The sequence below is a fragment of the Coturnix japonica genome, unplaced genomic scaffold (genome assembly GCF_054131305.1).
Source record: "Coturnix japonica strain WE unplaced genomic scaffold, WE-NBRP24 Scf072, whole genome shotgun sequence".
Lineage (NCBI taxonomy): Eukaryota > Metazoa > Chordata > Aves > Galliformes > Phasianidae > Coturnix > Coturnix japonica.
Genome location: NW_028188975.1, coordinates 504,437 through 521,515, shown reverse-complemented (window position 1 = coordinate 521,515; position 17,079 = coordinate 504,437). Strand labels below are relative to the sequence as shown.

The 17,079-nt window shown below is 59.3% G+C and overlaps 1 protein-coding gene across 1 annotated transcript in view; it reads left to right on the top strand.

Annotated features, from left to right (window-relative positions):
* The window catches only part of LOC146751598 (GPI-anchor transamidase component GPAA1-like), a 38,388-nt gene that overhangs the window by 20,740 nt on the left and 569 nt on the right, over positions 1–17,079 (top strand). The window contains exons 4-7 of the mRNA XM_085533976.1: positions 504–615; positions 7,651–7,798; positions 11,930–12,031; positions 16,992–17,077. Coding sequence (XP_085390102.1) covers positions 504–615; positions 7,651–7,798; positions 11,930–12,031; positions 16,992–17,077 — 448 coding nt within the window. The remainder of the gene's footprint in view (positions 1–503; positions 616–7,650; positions 7,799–11,929; positions 12,032–16,991; positions 17,078–17,079) is intronic.

Here is a 17,079-nt window from a genome sequence, read left to right as displayed (position 1 = left end):
CCCATAGCGGGATGCTGGTGCAGTGGTTGCAGCGCACCATGTGGGTCTATGTGGGTCTATATGGGTCTCTATGGGTCCATGTGGGTCTGACCCCTATGTTGCCCCATAGCGGGATGCCGGTGCAGTGGTTGCAGCGCACCATGTGGGTCTATATGGGTCTCTATGGGTCTATGTGGGTCTATATGGGTCCATGTGGGTCTATATGGGTCTATGTGGGTCTATATGGGTCTATGTGGGTCTATATGGGTCCATGTGGGTCTATATGGGTCTATGTGGGTCTCTATGGGTCTATGTGGGTCTGACCCCCTTATTGCCCCATAGCGGGATGCCGGTGCAGTGGTTGCAGCGCACCATGTGGGTCTATGTGGGTCCATGTGGGTCTATGTGGGTCTGTGTGGGTCTATATGGGTCTGTATGGGTCTATATGGGTCTATATGGGTCCATGTGGGTCTATGTGGGTCCATGTGGGTCTATGTGGGTCTGACCCCTATGTTGCCCCATAGCGGGATGCCGGTGCAGTGGTTGCAGCGCACCATGTGGGCTCTGGGCCTGGAGGTTCATACACAGAAATTCGCCAGGAACCTGCCCTTCCCCGATGAGAGCAGGGAGAGATACGTGAGATGTGGGGCAGATGTGGGGGGAGATATGGGGTGGGAATGGGGGGCTGTGGGGGGCAGCTATGGGGTGGGATTGGGGGGCTGTGGGGGGAGATATGGGGTGGGAATGGGGGGCTGTGGGGGCTATGGGGGGCAGCTATGGGGTGGGAATGGGGGGCTATGGGGGGCAGCTATGGGGTGGGAATGGGGGGCTATGGGGGGAGATATTGGGTGGGAATGGGGGGCTATGGGGGGAGATATGGGGTGGGAATGGGGGGCTGTGGGGGCTATGGGGGGCAGCTATGGGGTGGGAATGGGGGGCTATGGGGGGAGATATGGGGTGGGATTGGGGGGCTATGGGGGGAGATATGGGGCGGGATTGGGGGGCTTTGGGGGGAGATATGGGGCGGGATTGGGGGGCTATGGGGGGCAGCTATGGGGTGGGAATGGGGGGCTATGGGGGGCAGCTATGGGGTGGGGGGAAAGGCTATGAGGTGGGGATGGGGGGGGAAGTGCTATGGGGTTTGGATGGGGAGGGAGCGCTATGGGGTGGGGGGGCAGCTATGGGGTGGGAGAATGGGCTATGGGGTGGGGATGGGGGGGCAGCTTTGGGGGAAAATGGGGGGCAGCTATGGGGTGGGGATGGGGGGCAGCTATGGGGTGGGAATGGGGGGCTATGGGGGGCAGCTATGGGGTGGGAGGAAGGGCTATGAGGTGGGGATGGGGGGGGAAGTGCTATGGGGGGAGATGGGGGGGAGCGCTATGGGGTTGGGGGGCAGCTATGGGGTGGGAGAATGGGCTATGGGGTGGGGATGGGGGGTCAGCTTTGGGGGAAAATGGGGGGCAGCTATGGGGGGGGGATGGGGGGCACAGCTATGGGGGTGGGAATGGGGGGCAGCTATGGGGTGGGGAGGGGGGGCTATGGGGGGCAGCTATGGGGTGGGGTGAAGGGCTATGGGGTGGGGATGGGGGGGGAAGTGCTATGGGGGGGGAGTGCTATGGGGTGGGGGGGGCAGCTATGGGGGGGGAGGGAGGGCTATGGGGTGGGGATGGGGCAGTGGGAATGGGGGGGAGGAGGGGCTATGGGGTGGGGATGGGGTCGGCAACTATGGGGGGAATGGGGGGCAGCTATGGGGGGGAGGAAGGGCTATGGGGTGGGGGGGGCAGCCATGGGGGGGAGATGTGGGGCAGGAACCTGCCCTTCCCCGATGAGAGCAGGGAGAGATACGTGAGATGTGGGGCAGATATGGGGGGAGATATGGGGTGGGAATGGGGGGCTATGGGGGCAGCTATGGGGTGGGAATGGGGGGCTATGGGGGCTATGGGGGGCAGCTGTGGGGTGGGGGGAAGGGCTATGAGGTGGGGATGGGGGGGGAAGTGCTATGGGGGGAGATGGGGGGGAGCGCTATGGGGTTGGGGGGGCAGCTATGGGGTGGGAGAATGGGCTATGGGGTGGGGATGGGGGGGCAGCTTTGGGGGAAAATGGGGGGCAGCTATGGGGGGGGATGGGGGGCACAGCTATGGGGTGGGGATGGGGGGCTATGGGGGCTATGGGGGGCAGCTATGGGGTGGGGGAAGGGTTATGGGGTTTGGATGGGGGGGGAAGTGCTATGGGGGGAGATGGGGGGGAGTGCTATGGGGTTGGGGGGGCAGCTATGGGGTGGGAGGATGGGCTATGGGGTGGGGATGGGGGCAGCTATGGGGGGGATGTGGGGCAGATGTGGGGTGTGGGGGGGGCACAGTTATGGTGTGGGGAGCAGCTATGGGGGGGGGAGGAAGGGCTATGGGGTGGGGATGGGGGGGCAGCTATGGGGGGAAATGGGGGGCAGCTATGGGGGGGGATGGGGGGCAGCTATGGGGGGGGATGGGGGGCAGCTATGGGGGGGGATGGGGGGCAGCTATGGGGGCAGTGGGGGGCACAGCTATGGGGGGGGATGTGGGGCAGGAACCTGCCCTTTCCCGATGAGAGCAGGGAGAGATAAGTGAGATGTGGGGCAGATATGGGGGGAGATATGGGGTGGGAATGGGGGGCTATGGGGGGAGATATGGGGTGGGAATGGGGGGCTATGGGGGGCAGCTATGGGGTGGGAATGGGGGGCTATGGGGGCTATGGAGGGCAGCTATGGGGTGGGGGGAAGGGCTATGAGGTGGGGATGGGGGGGGAAGTGCTATGGGGGGAGATGGGGGGGAGCGCTATGGGGTTGGGGGGGCAGCTATGGGGTGGGAGGATGGGCTATGGGGTGGGGATGGGGGTCAGCTTTGGGGGAAAATGGGGGGCAGCTATGGGGGGGGATGGGGGGCACAGCTATGGGGTGGGGATGGGGGGCAGCTATGGGGTGGGGCGAAGGGCTATGGGGTGGGGATGGGGGGGAAGTGCTATGGGGGGGGAGTGCTATGGGGTGGGGGGGCAGCTATGGGGGAGGAGGGAGGGCTATGGGGTGGGGATGGGGCAGTGGGAATGGGGGGGAGGAGGGGTTATGGGGTGGAGGGGGCAGCCATGGGGGGGAGATGTGGGGCAGGAACCTGCCCTTCCCCGATGAGAGCAGGGAGAGATACGTGAGATGTGGGGCAGATATGGGGGGAGATATGGGGTGGGAATGGGGGGCTATGGGGGGAGATATGGGGTGGGAATGGGGGGCTATGGGGGCTATGGGGGGCAGCTATGGGGTGGGGGGAAGGGCTATGAGGTGGGGATGGGGGGGGAAGTGCTATGGGGGGAGATGGGGGGGAGCGCTATGGGGTTGGGGGGGCAGCTATGGGGTGGGAGGATGGGCTATGGGGTGGGGATGGGGGGTCAGCTTTGGGGGAAAATGGGGGGCAGCTATGGGGGGGGATGGGGGGCACAGCTATGGGGTGGGGATGGGGGGCAGCTATGGGGTGGGGCGAAGGGCTATGGGGTGGGGATGGGGGGGAAGTGCTATGGGGGGGGAGTGCTATGGGGTGGGGGGGGCAGCTATGGGGGAGGAGGGAGGGCTATGGGGTGGGGATGGGGCAGTGGGAATGGGGGGGAGGAGGGGTTATGGGGTGGAGGGGGCAGCCATGGGGGGGAGATGTGGGGCAGGAACCTGCCCTTCCCCGATGAGAGCAGGGAGAGATACGTGAGATGTGGGGCAGATATGGGGGGAGATATGGGGTGGGAATGGGGGGCTATGGGGGGAGATATGGGGTGGGAATGGGGGGCTATGGGGGCTATGGGGGGCAGCTATGGGGTGGGGGAAGGGCTATGAGGTGGGGATGGGGGGGGAAGTGCTATGGGGGGAGATGGGGGGGAGTGCTATGGGGTTGGGGGGGCAGCTATGGGGTGGGAGGATGGGCTATGGGGTGGGGATGGGGGGTCAGCTTTGGGGGAAAATGGGGGGCAGCTATGGGGGGGATGGGGGGCACAGCTATGGGGTGGGAATGGGGGGCTATGGGGGGCAGCTATGGGGTGGGAATGGGGGGCTGTGGGGGCTATGGGGGGCAGCTATGGGGTGGGGGGAAGGGTTATGGGGTTTGGATGGGGGGGGAAGTGTTTTGGGGGGGATGGGGAGGGAGCGCTATGGGGGGGGCAGCTATGGGGTGGGAGGAAGGGCTATGGGGTGGAGATGGGGGGTCAGCTTTGGGGGAAAATGGGGGGAAGCTATGGGGGGGGATGGGGGGCACAGCAATGGGGTGGGGATGGGGGGCTGTGGGGGCTATGGGGGGCAGCTATGGGGTGGGGGGAAGGGTTATGGGGTTTGGATGGGGGGGGAAGTGCTATGGGGTTTGGATGGGGAGGGAGCGCTATGGGGTGGGGAGGCAGCTATGGGGTGGGAGGATGGGCTATGGGGTGGGGATGGGGGCAGCTATGGGGGGGATGTGGGGCAGATATGGGGTGTGGGGGGGGGGCACAGCTATGGGGTGGGGATGGGGGGCAGCTATGGGGTGGGAATGGGGGGCTATGGGGGGCAGCTATGGGGTGGGGCGAAGGGCTATGGGGTGGGGATGGGGGGGGAAGTGCTATGGGGGGGTGAGTGCTATGGGTTGGGGGGGGCAGCTATGGGGGGGGAGGGAGGGCTATGGGGTGGGAATAGGGGCAGCTATGGGGGGGGATGTGGGGCAGGAACCTGCCCTTTCCCGATGAGAGCAGGGAGAGATAAGTGAGATATGGGGCAGATATGGGGGGAGATATGGGGTGGGAATGGGGGGCTATGGGGGGCAGCTATGGGGTGGGAATGGGGGGCTATGGGGGCTATGGGGGGCAGCTATGGGGTGGGGGGATGGGCTATGAGGTGGGGATGGGGGGGGAAGTGCTATGGGGGGAGATGGGGGGGAGCGCTATGGGGTTGGGGGGGCAGCTATGGGGTGGGAGGATGGGCTATGGGGTGGGGATGGGGGGTCAGCTTTGGGGGGAAATGGGGGGCAGCTATGGGGGGGGATGGGGGGCACAGCTATGGGGTGGGGATGGGGGGTCAGCTTTGGGGGAAAATGGGGGGCAGCTATGGGGGGCTATGGGGGGCACAGCTATGGGGTGGGGATGGGGGGCAGCTATGTGGTGGGGAGGGGGGGCTATGGGGGGCAGCTATGGGGTGGGAATGGGGGACTGTGGGGGCTATGGGGGGCAGCTATGGGGTGGGGCGAAGGGCTATGGGGTGGGGATGGGGGGGGAAGTGCTATGGGGGGGAGTGCTATGGGGTGGGGGGGGCAGCTATGGGGGGGGAGGGAGGGCTATGGGGTGGGGATGGGGCAGTGGGAATGGGGGGGAGGAGGGGTTATGGGGTGGGGATGGGGTCGGCAACTATGGGGGGAATGGGGGGCAGCTATGGGGGGGAGGAAGGGCTATGGGGTGGAGGGGGCAGCCATGGGGGGGGATGTGGGGCAGGAACCTGCCCTTCCCCGATGAGAGCAGGGAGAGATACGTGAGATGTGGGGCAGATGTGGGGGGAGATATGGGGTGGGAATGGGGGGCTGTGGGGGCTATGGGGGGCAGCTATGGGGTGGGGGGAAGGGCTATGGGGTTTGGATGGGGGGGGAAGTGTTTTGGGGGGGATGGGGAGGGAGCGCTATGGGGGGGGCAGCTATGGGGTGGGAGGATGGGCTATGGGGTGGGGATGGGGGCAGCTTTGGGGGAAAATGGGGGGCAGCTATGGGGGGGGATGGGGGGCAGCTATGGGGGAAAATGGGGGGCAGCTATGGGGGGGGGATGGGGGGCACAGCTATGGGGTGGGGATGGGGGGCAGCTATGGGGTGGGGAGGGGGGGCTATGGGGGGCAGCTATGGGGTGGGGCGAAGGGCTATGGGGTGGGGATGGGGGAGGAAGTGCTATGGGGGGGGAGTGCTATGGGGTGGGGGGGGCAGCTATGGGGGGGGAGGGAGGGCTATGGGGTGGGGATGGGGGGGCACAGCTATGGGGGGGGGCAGCTATGGGTGGAGGAAGTGCTATGGGGTGGGGATGGGGCAGTGGGAATGGGGAGAGGAGGGGTTATGGGGTGGGTGGAGAGAAACCGGGGTGGGGATGGGGGGGGCACAGCTATGGGGTGGGGGGGCAGCTATGGGGTGGGGGGCAGCTATGGGGTGGGGGGCAGCTATGGGGTGGGGGGGAGGAAGGGCTATGGGGTGAGGGGGGCAGCTATGGAGGGGGGATGGGGGGCACTATGGGCTATCTATGGGGCAGCAATGGATCACTATGGGGCACTATGGGGCAGCTGTGGGTCGCTATGGGGCACTATGGGGCAGCTGTGGGTCGCTATGGGGCACTATGGGGCAGCTGTGGGTCACTATGGGGCACAGTAAGCCATCTATGGAGCAGCCGTGGGTCGCTATGGGTCACAGTGAGCCATCTATGGGGCAGCTGCAGGTCTCTGTGGGTCGCAGTGATCTATCTATGGGGCAGCCGTGGGTCTCTGTGGGTCTCAGTGAGCCATCTATGGAGCAGCCGTGGGTCACTATGGGTCACAGTGAGCCATCTATGGGGCAGCCGCGGGTCTCTGTGGGTCTCAGTGAGCCATCTGGGGCAGCCGTGGGTCACTATGGGTCACAGTGATCTATCTATGGGGCAGCCGTGGGTCTCTGTGGGTCGCAGCGAACCATCTGTGGGGCAGCTGTGGGTCTCTATGGGTCGCAGTGAACCATCTATGGGGCAGCTGTGGGTCACTATGGGGCACAGTGATCCATCTATGGGGCAGTATGGGTCACTATGGGTCGCAGTGATCCATCTATGGGGCAGTATGGGTCACTATGGGTCGCAGTGATCCATCTATGGGTCGCAGTGATCCATCTATGGGGCAGTATGGGTCACTATGGGTCACAGTGATCCATCTATGGGTCGCAGTGATCCATCTATGGGGCAGTATGGGTCACTATGGGTCGCAGTGATCCATCTATGGGTCGCAGTGATCCATCTATGGGTCGCAGTGATCCATCTATGGGGCAGTATGGGTCACTATGGGTCACAGTGATCCACCTATGGGTCACTATGGGTCGCAGTGATCCATCTATGGGTCACTATGGGTTGCAGTGATCCATCTATGGGTCACTATGGGTCGCAGTGATCCATCTATGGGTCGCAGTGATCCATCTATGGGGCAGTATGGGTCACTATGGGTCGCTATGATCCATCTATGGGTCGCAGTGATCCATCTATGGGGCAGTATGGGTCACTATGGGTCGCAGTGATCCATCTATGGGTCACAGTGATCCATCTATGGGGCAGTATGGGTCACTATGGGTCGCAGTGATCCATCTATGGGTCACTATGGGTCGCAGTGATCCATCTATGGGTCACTATGGGTCGCAGTGATCCATCTATGGGTTGCAGTGATCCATCTATGGGGCAGTATGGGCCACTATGGGTCGCAGTGATCCATCTATGGGTCGCAGTGATCCATCTATGGGGCAGTATGGGTCACTATGGGTCGCAGTGATCCATCTATGGGTCACTATGGGTCGCAGTGATCCATCTATGGGGCAGTATGGGTCGCAGTGATCCATCTATGGGTCGCAGTGATCCATCTATGGGTCGCAGTGATCCACCTATGGGTCACTATGGATCACAGTGATCCACCTATGGGTCAGCCCCATAACCCCGTCCCCGCAGGCTGTCCGTGGTACCAATGTCTATGGGATCCTTCGTGCCCCACGTGCCGCCCGCACGGAGGCGCTGGTGCTGAGCGCCCCCTGCTCCCCCCCGCCCCACAACAGCCACGCCGTGGGGCTGCTGCTGGCACTGGCTGCTTATTTCAGAGGTGAGACCCCATATGGAACCCACCCCTATGGGCCCCTATAGACCCCTATAGACCCCTATGGATCCCTATGGAACCCTATGGACCCCTATAGACCCCTATGGAACCCTATGGACCCCTATGGCCACAATGGACCCCTATAGACCCCTATAGACCCCTATGGAACCCTATGGACCCCTATAGACCCCTATAGACGCCTATGGACCCCTATAGACCCCTATAGACCCCTATGGAACCCTATAGACCCCTATAGACCCCTATAGACCCCTATGGAACCCTATGAACCCCTATAGACCCCTATAAACCCCTATGGACCCCTATGGACCCCAATGGACCCACTGATCCCAATGGACCCACTGACCCCAATGGACCCCAATGACCCTAATGGCCACAATGACCCTAATGACCCTATGGACCCCTATGGACCCCTATAGATCCCTATGGAACCCTATGGACCCCTATAGACCCCTATGGAACCCTATGGACCCCTATAGACCCCTATAAACCCCTATGGACCCCTATAGACCCCTATGGAACCCTATGGAACCCTATGGACCCCTATAGACCCCTATAGATCCCTATGGAACCCTATGGACCCCTATACACCCCTATAAACCCCTATGGAACCCTATGGACCCCTATGGAACCCTATAGAACCCTATGGACCCCTATAGACCCCTATGGAACCCTGTGGACCCCTATAGACCCCTATGGAACCCTATGGAACCCTATGGACCCCTATAGACCCCTATGGACCCCTATGGAACCCTGTGGACCCCTATAGACCCCTATGGAACCCTATAGACCCCTATAGACCCCTATGGAACCCTATGGACCCCTATAGACCCCTATAGACCCCTATGGAACCCTATGGACCCCTATAGACCCCTATAGACCCCTATGGAACCCTATGAACCCCTATAGACCCCTATAAACGGACCCCTATAGACCCCTATGGACCCCTATAGACCCCTATAGACCTCTATGGAACCCTATGGACCCCTATAGACCCCTATGGAACCCTATAGACCCCTATGGAACCCTATGAACCCCTATAGACCCCTATAGAGCCCTATGGACCCCTATAGACCCCTATAGATCCCTATGGAACCCTATGGACCCCTATACACCCCTATAAACCCCTATGGAACCCTATGGACCCCTATGGAACCCTATGGAACCCTATGGACCCCTATAGACCCCTATAGACCCCTATGGAACCCTATGGACCCCTATAGACCCCTATGGAACCCTATGAACCCCTATAGACCCCTATAAACCCCTATGGACCCCTATAGACCCCTATGGACCCCTATAGACCCCTATAGACCTCTATGGAACCCTATGGACCCCTATAGACCCCTATAAACCCCTATGGACCCCTATGGACCCCTATAGACCCCTATGGACCCCTATGGACCCCTACGGAACCCTATAGACCCCTATGGACCCCAATAGACCCCTATGGACCCCAATAGACCCCTATGGCCCCATTGACCCCTATAGACCCCTATGGACCCCAATGACCCTAATGGCCACAATGACCCTAATGACCCCTATAGACCCCTATGGCCACAACAGGCCCCTATGGTTCCCTATAGACACAATGGGTCCCTATGGTTCACTATGGACCCCTATAGACCCCTATAGATCCCTATGGCCACAATGGGTCCCAATAACCCTATGGACCCCTATGGCCCCATTGACCCCAATGGATCCCAATGACCCTAATGACCCCTATAGACCCCTGTGGGCCCCAATGATACCAATGGGCCCCTGTAGACCCCTATGGGCCCCTATGGACCCCAATGGACCCACTGACCCCAATCGACCCCAATGACCCTAATGGCCACAATGACCCTAATGACCCTATGGACCCCAATGGGCCCCATTGACCCCAATGGGCCCCTATGGACCCCTATGGACCCCAATGGACCCACTGACCCCAATGGACCCACTGACCCCAATGGACCCCAATGACCCTAATGGCCACAATGACCCTAATGACCCTATGGACCCCTATGGACCCCTATAGATCCCTATGGAACCCTATGGACCCCTATAGACCCCTATGGAACCCTATGGACCCAGTGACACCAATGGGCCCCAATGGACCCATTGACCCCAATGACCCCAAATGGACACAATGGGCCCCTATAGACCCTTATAGACCTCTATGGACCCCTATAGACCCCTATGGACCCCTATAGACCCCTATGGACCCCAATAGACCCCTATGTACCCCAATGGACCCCTGTGGACCCCTATAGACCACATTGACACCAATGGATCCCAGTGACCCTAATGGACTCCAATGGCCACAATGGACCCCTATGGTCCCCTATAGACCCCTATGGGCCCCAGTGACACCAATGGACCCATTGATCCCAATGGCCACAATGGGTCCCAATGATCCTATGGACCCCCATGGCCCCATTGACCCCAATGGCCACAATGACCCCCTATGGCCCCCAGTCGCCCCATTGACCCTAATGGCCACAGTGCCCTCATTGACCCCAATGGCCACAATGGGCCCCAATGACCCCATTGACCCCAATGGCCCCATTGACCCTAATGGCCACAATGACCATAATGATCCCTATAGACCCCTATGGGCCCCATTGATCTCTATGGACCCCAATGGCTACAATGGGCCCCTATGAACCCAATGGGCCCCTATGGTTTCCTATGGACACAATGGGCCCCTATAGACCCCTATAGACCACAATGGCTACAGTGGTCCCCTATGGACCCCTATAGATCCCTATAGACCTCTATGGATCCCTATGGAACCCTATGGACCCTATAGACCTCTATAGACCCCTATGGAACCCTATAGACATCTATAGACCCTTATAGACCCCTATGGACCCCTATGGGCCCCTATGGACCCCTATAGACCCCATTGGACCCCAATGGCTACAATGGGCCCCTATGGACCCCTATAGACCACACTGACACCAATGGACCCCAAATGACCCTAATGGACCCCAATGGTCCCCTATAGGCCCCTATGGGCCCCAATGACACCAATGGACCCATTGACCCCAATGGACTCCGATGACCCCAATGGCCACAATGGGTCCCAATGATCCTATGGACCCCTATGGTCCCATTGACCCCAATGGCCACAATGACCCCCTATGGCCCCCAGTCGCCCCATTGACCCCAATGGACCCCAACGACCCTAATGGACCCCTATAGTCCCTTATAGACCCCTATGGGCCCCAATGACACCAACGGGCCCCTATAGACCCCTATGGGCCCCTATGGCCCCATTGACCCCAATGGCCACAATGACCCTAATAGACCCCAATGGACCCCTGTAGTCCCCTATAGACCCCTATGGGCCCCAATGACACCAATGGGCCCCTATAGACCCCTGTGGGCCCCTATGGCCCCATTGACCCCAATGGACCCCAACGACCCTAATGGTCACAATGACCCTAATGACCCCTATAGACCCCTATGGGCCGCAATGACACCAATGGGCCCCTATAGACCCCTATGGGCCCCTATGGACCCCAATGGATCCATTGACCCCAATGGACCCTAATGACCCTAATGGCCACAATGGGTCCCAATGACCCCCTATGTCACCCCATGCCCCCCAATGTCCCCCATGCCCCCAATGCCCCCATACCCCCAATGTCCCCCAGTGTCCCCCATGCCCCCCATTGTCCCCATGCCCCCAATGTCCCCTATGTCACCCCATGCCCCCTGTTGTCCCCATGCCCCCCATGCCCCCCAGTGTCCCCATGCCCCCCGTTGTCCCCATGCCCCCAATGCGCCCTATGTCACCCCATGCCCCCTGTTGTCCCCATGCCCCCCAATGTCCCTCAATGTCCCCCCAGTGTCCCCATGTCCCCCATGTCCCCAATGCCCCCCCACACATCCCATGCCCCCAATGCCCCCCATGTCCCCCATGTCCCCAATGCCCCCCCATGTCCCCCCATGCCCCCCATACCCCCCATACCCCCCAGTGCCTCCCAATGCCCCCCAATGTCCCCCATGCCCCCAATGCCCCCATACCCCCAATGTCCCCCAGTGTCCCCATGCCCCCCATTGTCCCCATGCCCCCAATGTGCCCTATGTCACCCCATGCCCCCCATTGTCCCCTTCTGTCCCCCCCAGAGCAGATCTACTGGGCCAAGGATCTGATCTTCCTGGTGACGGAACACGACCTGCTGGGCATGGAGGCCTGGCTGGAGGGATACCACGACAGCAACCGATCCGGTCAGCATGGGGGGCAATGGGGGGTGGGGGGACAATGGGGGATGTGGGGACATGGGGGGCATTGGGGACGTGGGGACAGTGGGGGCAATGGGGGGATAATGGGGGGATGTGGGGACATGGGGGGCATTGGGGACGTGGGGACAGTGGGGGCAATGGGGGGATAATGGGGGGATGTGGGGACATGGGGGGCAATGGGGGGTGGGGGGACAATGGGGGGATATGGGGACATGGGGGGCATTGGGGACATGGGGACAGTGGGGGGATATGGGGACACCATGCCACGTCACACCATGTCACATCATGCCATGTCACGTCATGCCATGTCACACCATGTCACATCACTCCACATCACGTCATGTCATGTCACACCACATCACACATCACACATCACAGCATGTCACACCACACCACATCACGTCATGTCATGTCACACCATATCACACATCACAGCATGTCACATCATGCCACGTCATGCCACGTCACGCCATGTCACACCACGTCACGTCATGCCACGTCACATCATGTCACACATCACACATCACAGCATGTCACATCATGCCACGTCATGCCATGTCACGTCATGCCATGTCACTCCACGTCACGCCATGTCACACCACATCACGTCATGTCATGTCACACCATGTCACACATCACACATCACAGCATGTCACATCATGCCACATCATGCCATGTCACGCCATGTCACACCACGTCACGTCATGCCACATCACACCATGTCACACATCACAGCACGTCACATCATGCCATGTCATGCCATGTCATTCCATGTCTCGTCATGTCACACCATGTCACACGTCACGCCACATCACACCATGTCATGCCATGTTACATGCCACATCATGCCATGTCATACCATGTCACACGTCACGTCACGTCACACCATGTCATGCCATGTTACATGCCACATCATGCCATGTCACACCCTGTCATGCCACATCACGCCACATCACGCCATGCCACGCCATGTCACATCACAGCATGTTATGCCGCCCCACATCCCATCATGTCACGTCACACCACGTCACGCTGTGTCACGCCACGTCATGCCAATGTTACACCACATCATGTCATGCTATGTCATGCCATGTCACACCACTTCACACCATGTCACACCATGTCACACCACGTCATGACGTCATACCACGTCACGCCATGTCACAATACGTCATGACCCAGCACGTCACACCACAGCACGCCATGTCATGCCATGTCATGCCATGTCACACCACATCATGCCAATGTCACACCACATCACCTCACATCATGTCACACCACATCATGCCACATCATGCCATGTCATGCCATGTTGCACCATGTCACACCATGTCATGCCACATCACCCCACATCATGTCACGTCATGCTGTGTCACGCCATGTCATGTTACACCATGCCACATCATGCCATGTCACACCACATCATGTCATGCCATGTCACATCACACCACATCATGCCATGTCACACCATGTCATGCTATGTCACATCATGCCATGTCATAACACATCATGCCATGTCACGCCACGTCACGTCATGTCACACCACATTACACCATGCCACATCATGCCTCATCATGCTGTCTCATCACATCATGCCACGTTCCACCACGTCACACCATGTCACGCTACGTCACATGGTGTCACGTCACACCATGTCACGCCATGTCACGTCATGTCATGCCAATGTCAAGCCACATCACGCCAGGTCACATCATGCCACATCATGCCATGTCACACCACATCATGTCATGCCATGTCACTCCATGTCATGCCACGTCACACCATGCCATGTGACGTCATGTCATACCACGTCATACCACTTCACACCATGTCACACCATGTCACGTCATGGCACACCACGTCACGCCATGTCACATCACGCCATGTCAAGCCATGTCATGGCACACCAGGTCACGACATGTCACACCACGTCATGCCATGTCATGGCACATCACATCACGCCATGCCACACCATGTCACGTCATGCCATGTCACTCCACGTCACGCCATGTCACACCACGTCACGTCATGTCATGTCACGCCATGTTACGTCACATCACGCCGTGTCACACTATGTTGCATCACGCCATGTCACACCATGTAATGTCATGCCATGTCACGCCATGACACACCATGCCACGTCACACCATGTCACACCATGCCACGTCACACCATGTCACGTCATGCCATGTCACACCATGCCACGTCATGCCATGTCACACCATGTCACGTCATGCCATGTCACACCATGCCACATCATGCCATGTCACACCATGCCACGTCATGCCATGTCACACCATGCCAAGTCACGCCATGTCACGCCATGACACACCATGCCAAGTCACGCCATGTCACACCATGCCACGTCACACCATGTCACGTCATGCCATGTCACACCATGTCACACCACATCGCACCATGCCACGTCATGCCATGTCACACCATGCCACGTCACACCATGTCACATCATGCCATGTCACGTCATGCCATGTCACGTCATGCCATGTCACTCCACGTCACGCCATGTCACACCACACCACATCACGTCATGTCATGTCACACCATGTCACACATCACACATCACAGCATGTCACATCATGCCACGTCATGCCACGTCACGCCATGTCACACCACATCACGTCATGTCATGTCACACCATGTCACACATCACACATCACAGCATGTCACATCATGCCACGTCATGCCACGTCACGCCATGTCACACCACATCACGTCATGTCATGTCACACCATGTCACACATCACACATCACAGCATGTCACATCATGCCACGTCATGCCATGTCACGCCATTTCACACCACGTCACGTCATGCCACATCACACCATGTCACACATCACAGCACGTCACATCATGCCATGTCATGCCATGTCATTCCATGTCACGTCACGTCACACCATGTCACACGTCACGCCACGTCACACCATGTCATGCCACATCACGCCATGTCATACCATGTCACATCACAGCATGTTATGCCGCCCCACATCCCGTCATGTCACATCACACCACATCACACCATGTCACGCTACGTCACATGGTGTCACATCACACCACATCACACCATGTCACGTCATGTCACGCCACGTCATGACATGTCATACCACGTCACATCACGCCATGTCAAGCCATGTCATGGCACACCACGTCACACCATGTCACACCACGTCATGCCATGTCATGGCACATCACATCACGCCATGCCACACCATGTCATGTCATGCCATGTCATGCCACATCACACCGTGTCATGCCATGTCACACCATGTCATGTCACGCCATGTAATGTCATGCCATGTCACGCCATGTCACATCGTGTCACATCACGCCACGTCACGCCATGTCACATCACATCATGTCATGTCATGCCATGTCATACCACGCTACACCACCTCACATCACCTCACACCATGAGCTGAGCAGCGACGTGGTGACCAGCTTCATGTTACAGCGCGTCATATCATGCCAAGTCACGCCACGTCACATCACTCCATGTCACGCCATGTCATGCCATGTCCCGCAGGCACACAGTGGTCGGGCTCAATGGGCCGCATGGGGTCGATCCAGGCCACGGTGTCACTGGAACTGAGCAGCAAAGTGGTGACCAGCTTCATGTTACACCACGTCATGTCATGCCATGTCACGCCATGTCATGCCACACCACGTCACATCACTCCATGTTATGCCACATCACGCCATGTCACGCCATGTCATGCCATGTCATATCATGTCCCATAGGCACACAGTGGTTGGGCTCAATGGGCCGCGCGAGGCCGTGGTGTCGCTGGAGCTGAGCAGTGACGTGGTGACCAGCATCATGTTACAGCACGTCACGTCATGCCAAGTCACACCATGTCACGTCATGTCATGTCATGTCAGGTCCCGCAGGCACACAGTGGTCGGGCTCGATGGGCCGTGCAGGAGCAATCCAGGCCGCGGTGTCGTTAGAGCTGAACAGTGACGTGGTGACCAGCGTCATGTCACACCATGTCACGCCATGTCATGTCATGTCACGCCATGTCATGCTATGTTCCGCAGGCACACAGTTGTCGGTCTCAATGGGCCGCATGGGGTCGATCCAGGCCGCGGTGTCGCTGGAGCTGAGCAGCGACGTGGTGACCAGCATCATGTTACACCACGTCATGTCATGCCATGTCACGCCATGTCATGTCACACCATGTCACATCACTCCATGTCATGCCACATCACGCCATGTCACGCCATGTCATGTCATGTCATGTAGGCACACAGTGGTTGGGCTTGATGGGCCGCGTGGGGTCGATCCAGGCCATGGTATCCCTGGAACTGAGCAGCAAAGTGGTGACCAGCATCATGTTACACCACGCCATGTCACGCCATGTCACGCCATGTCATGTCATGTCATGTAGGCACACAGTGGTTGGGCTCGATGGGCCGCATGGGGTCGATCCAGGCCACGGTATCCCTGGAACTGAGCAGCGAAGTGGTGACCAGCGTCATGTTACACCACGCCACATCACACCATGTCACGCCATGTCATGCCACATCACGCCATGTCATGTCAAGTCCCACAGGCACACAGTGGTCGGGCTCGATGGGCCGCGGGGTCGATCCAGGCCACGGTGTCGTTAGAGCTGAGCAGTGACGTGGTGACCAGCGTCGTGTCACACCACGTCATGTCACACCATGTCACACCATGTCACGTCACGCCATGTCACGCCATGTCATGCCATGTCCCGCAGGCACACAGTGGTTGGGCTCGATGGGCCGTGCAGGGGCAATCCAGGCCACGGTGTCGCTGGAGCTGAGCAGCAAAGTGGTGACCAGCGTCATGTTACACCACATCATGTCATGCCATGTCACGCCATGTCATGTCACACCACGTCACATCACTCCATGTCATGCCACATCACGCCATGTCATGCCATGTCATGTCATGTCCCGCAGGCACACAGTGGTCGGGCTCGATGGGCCGCGTGGGGTCGGTCCAGGCCGTGGTATCCCTGGAGCTGAGCAGCGAAGTGGTGACCAGCGT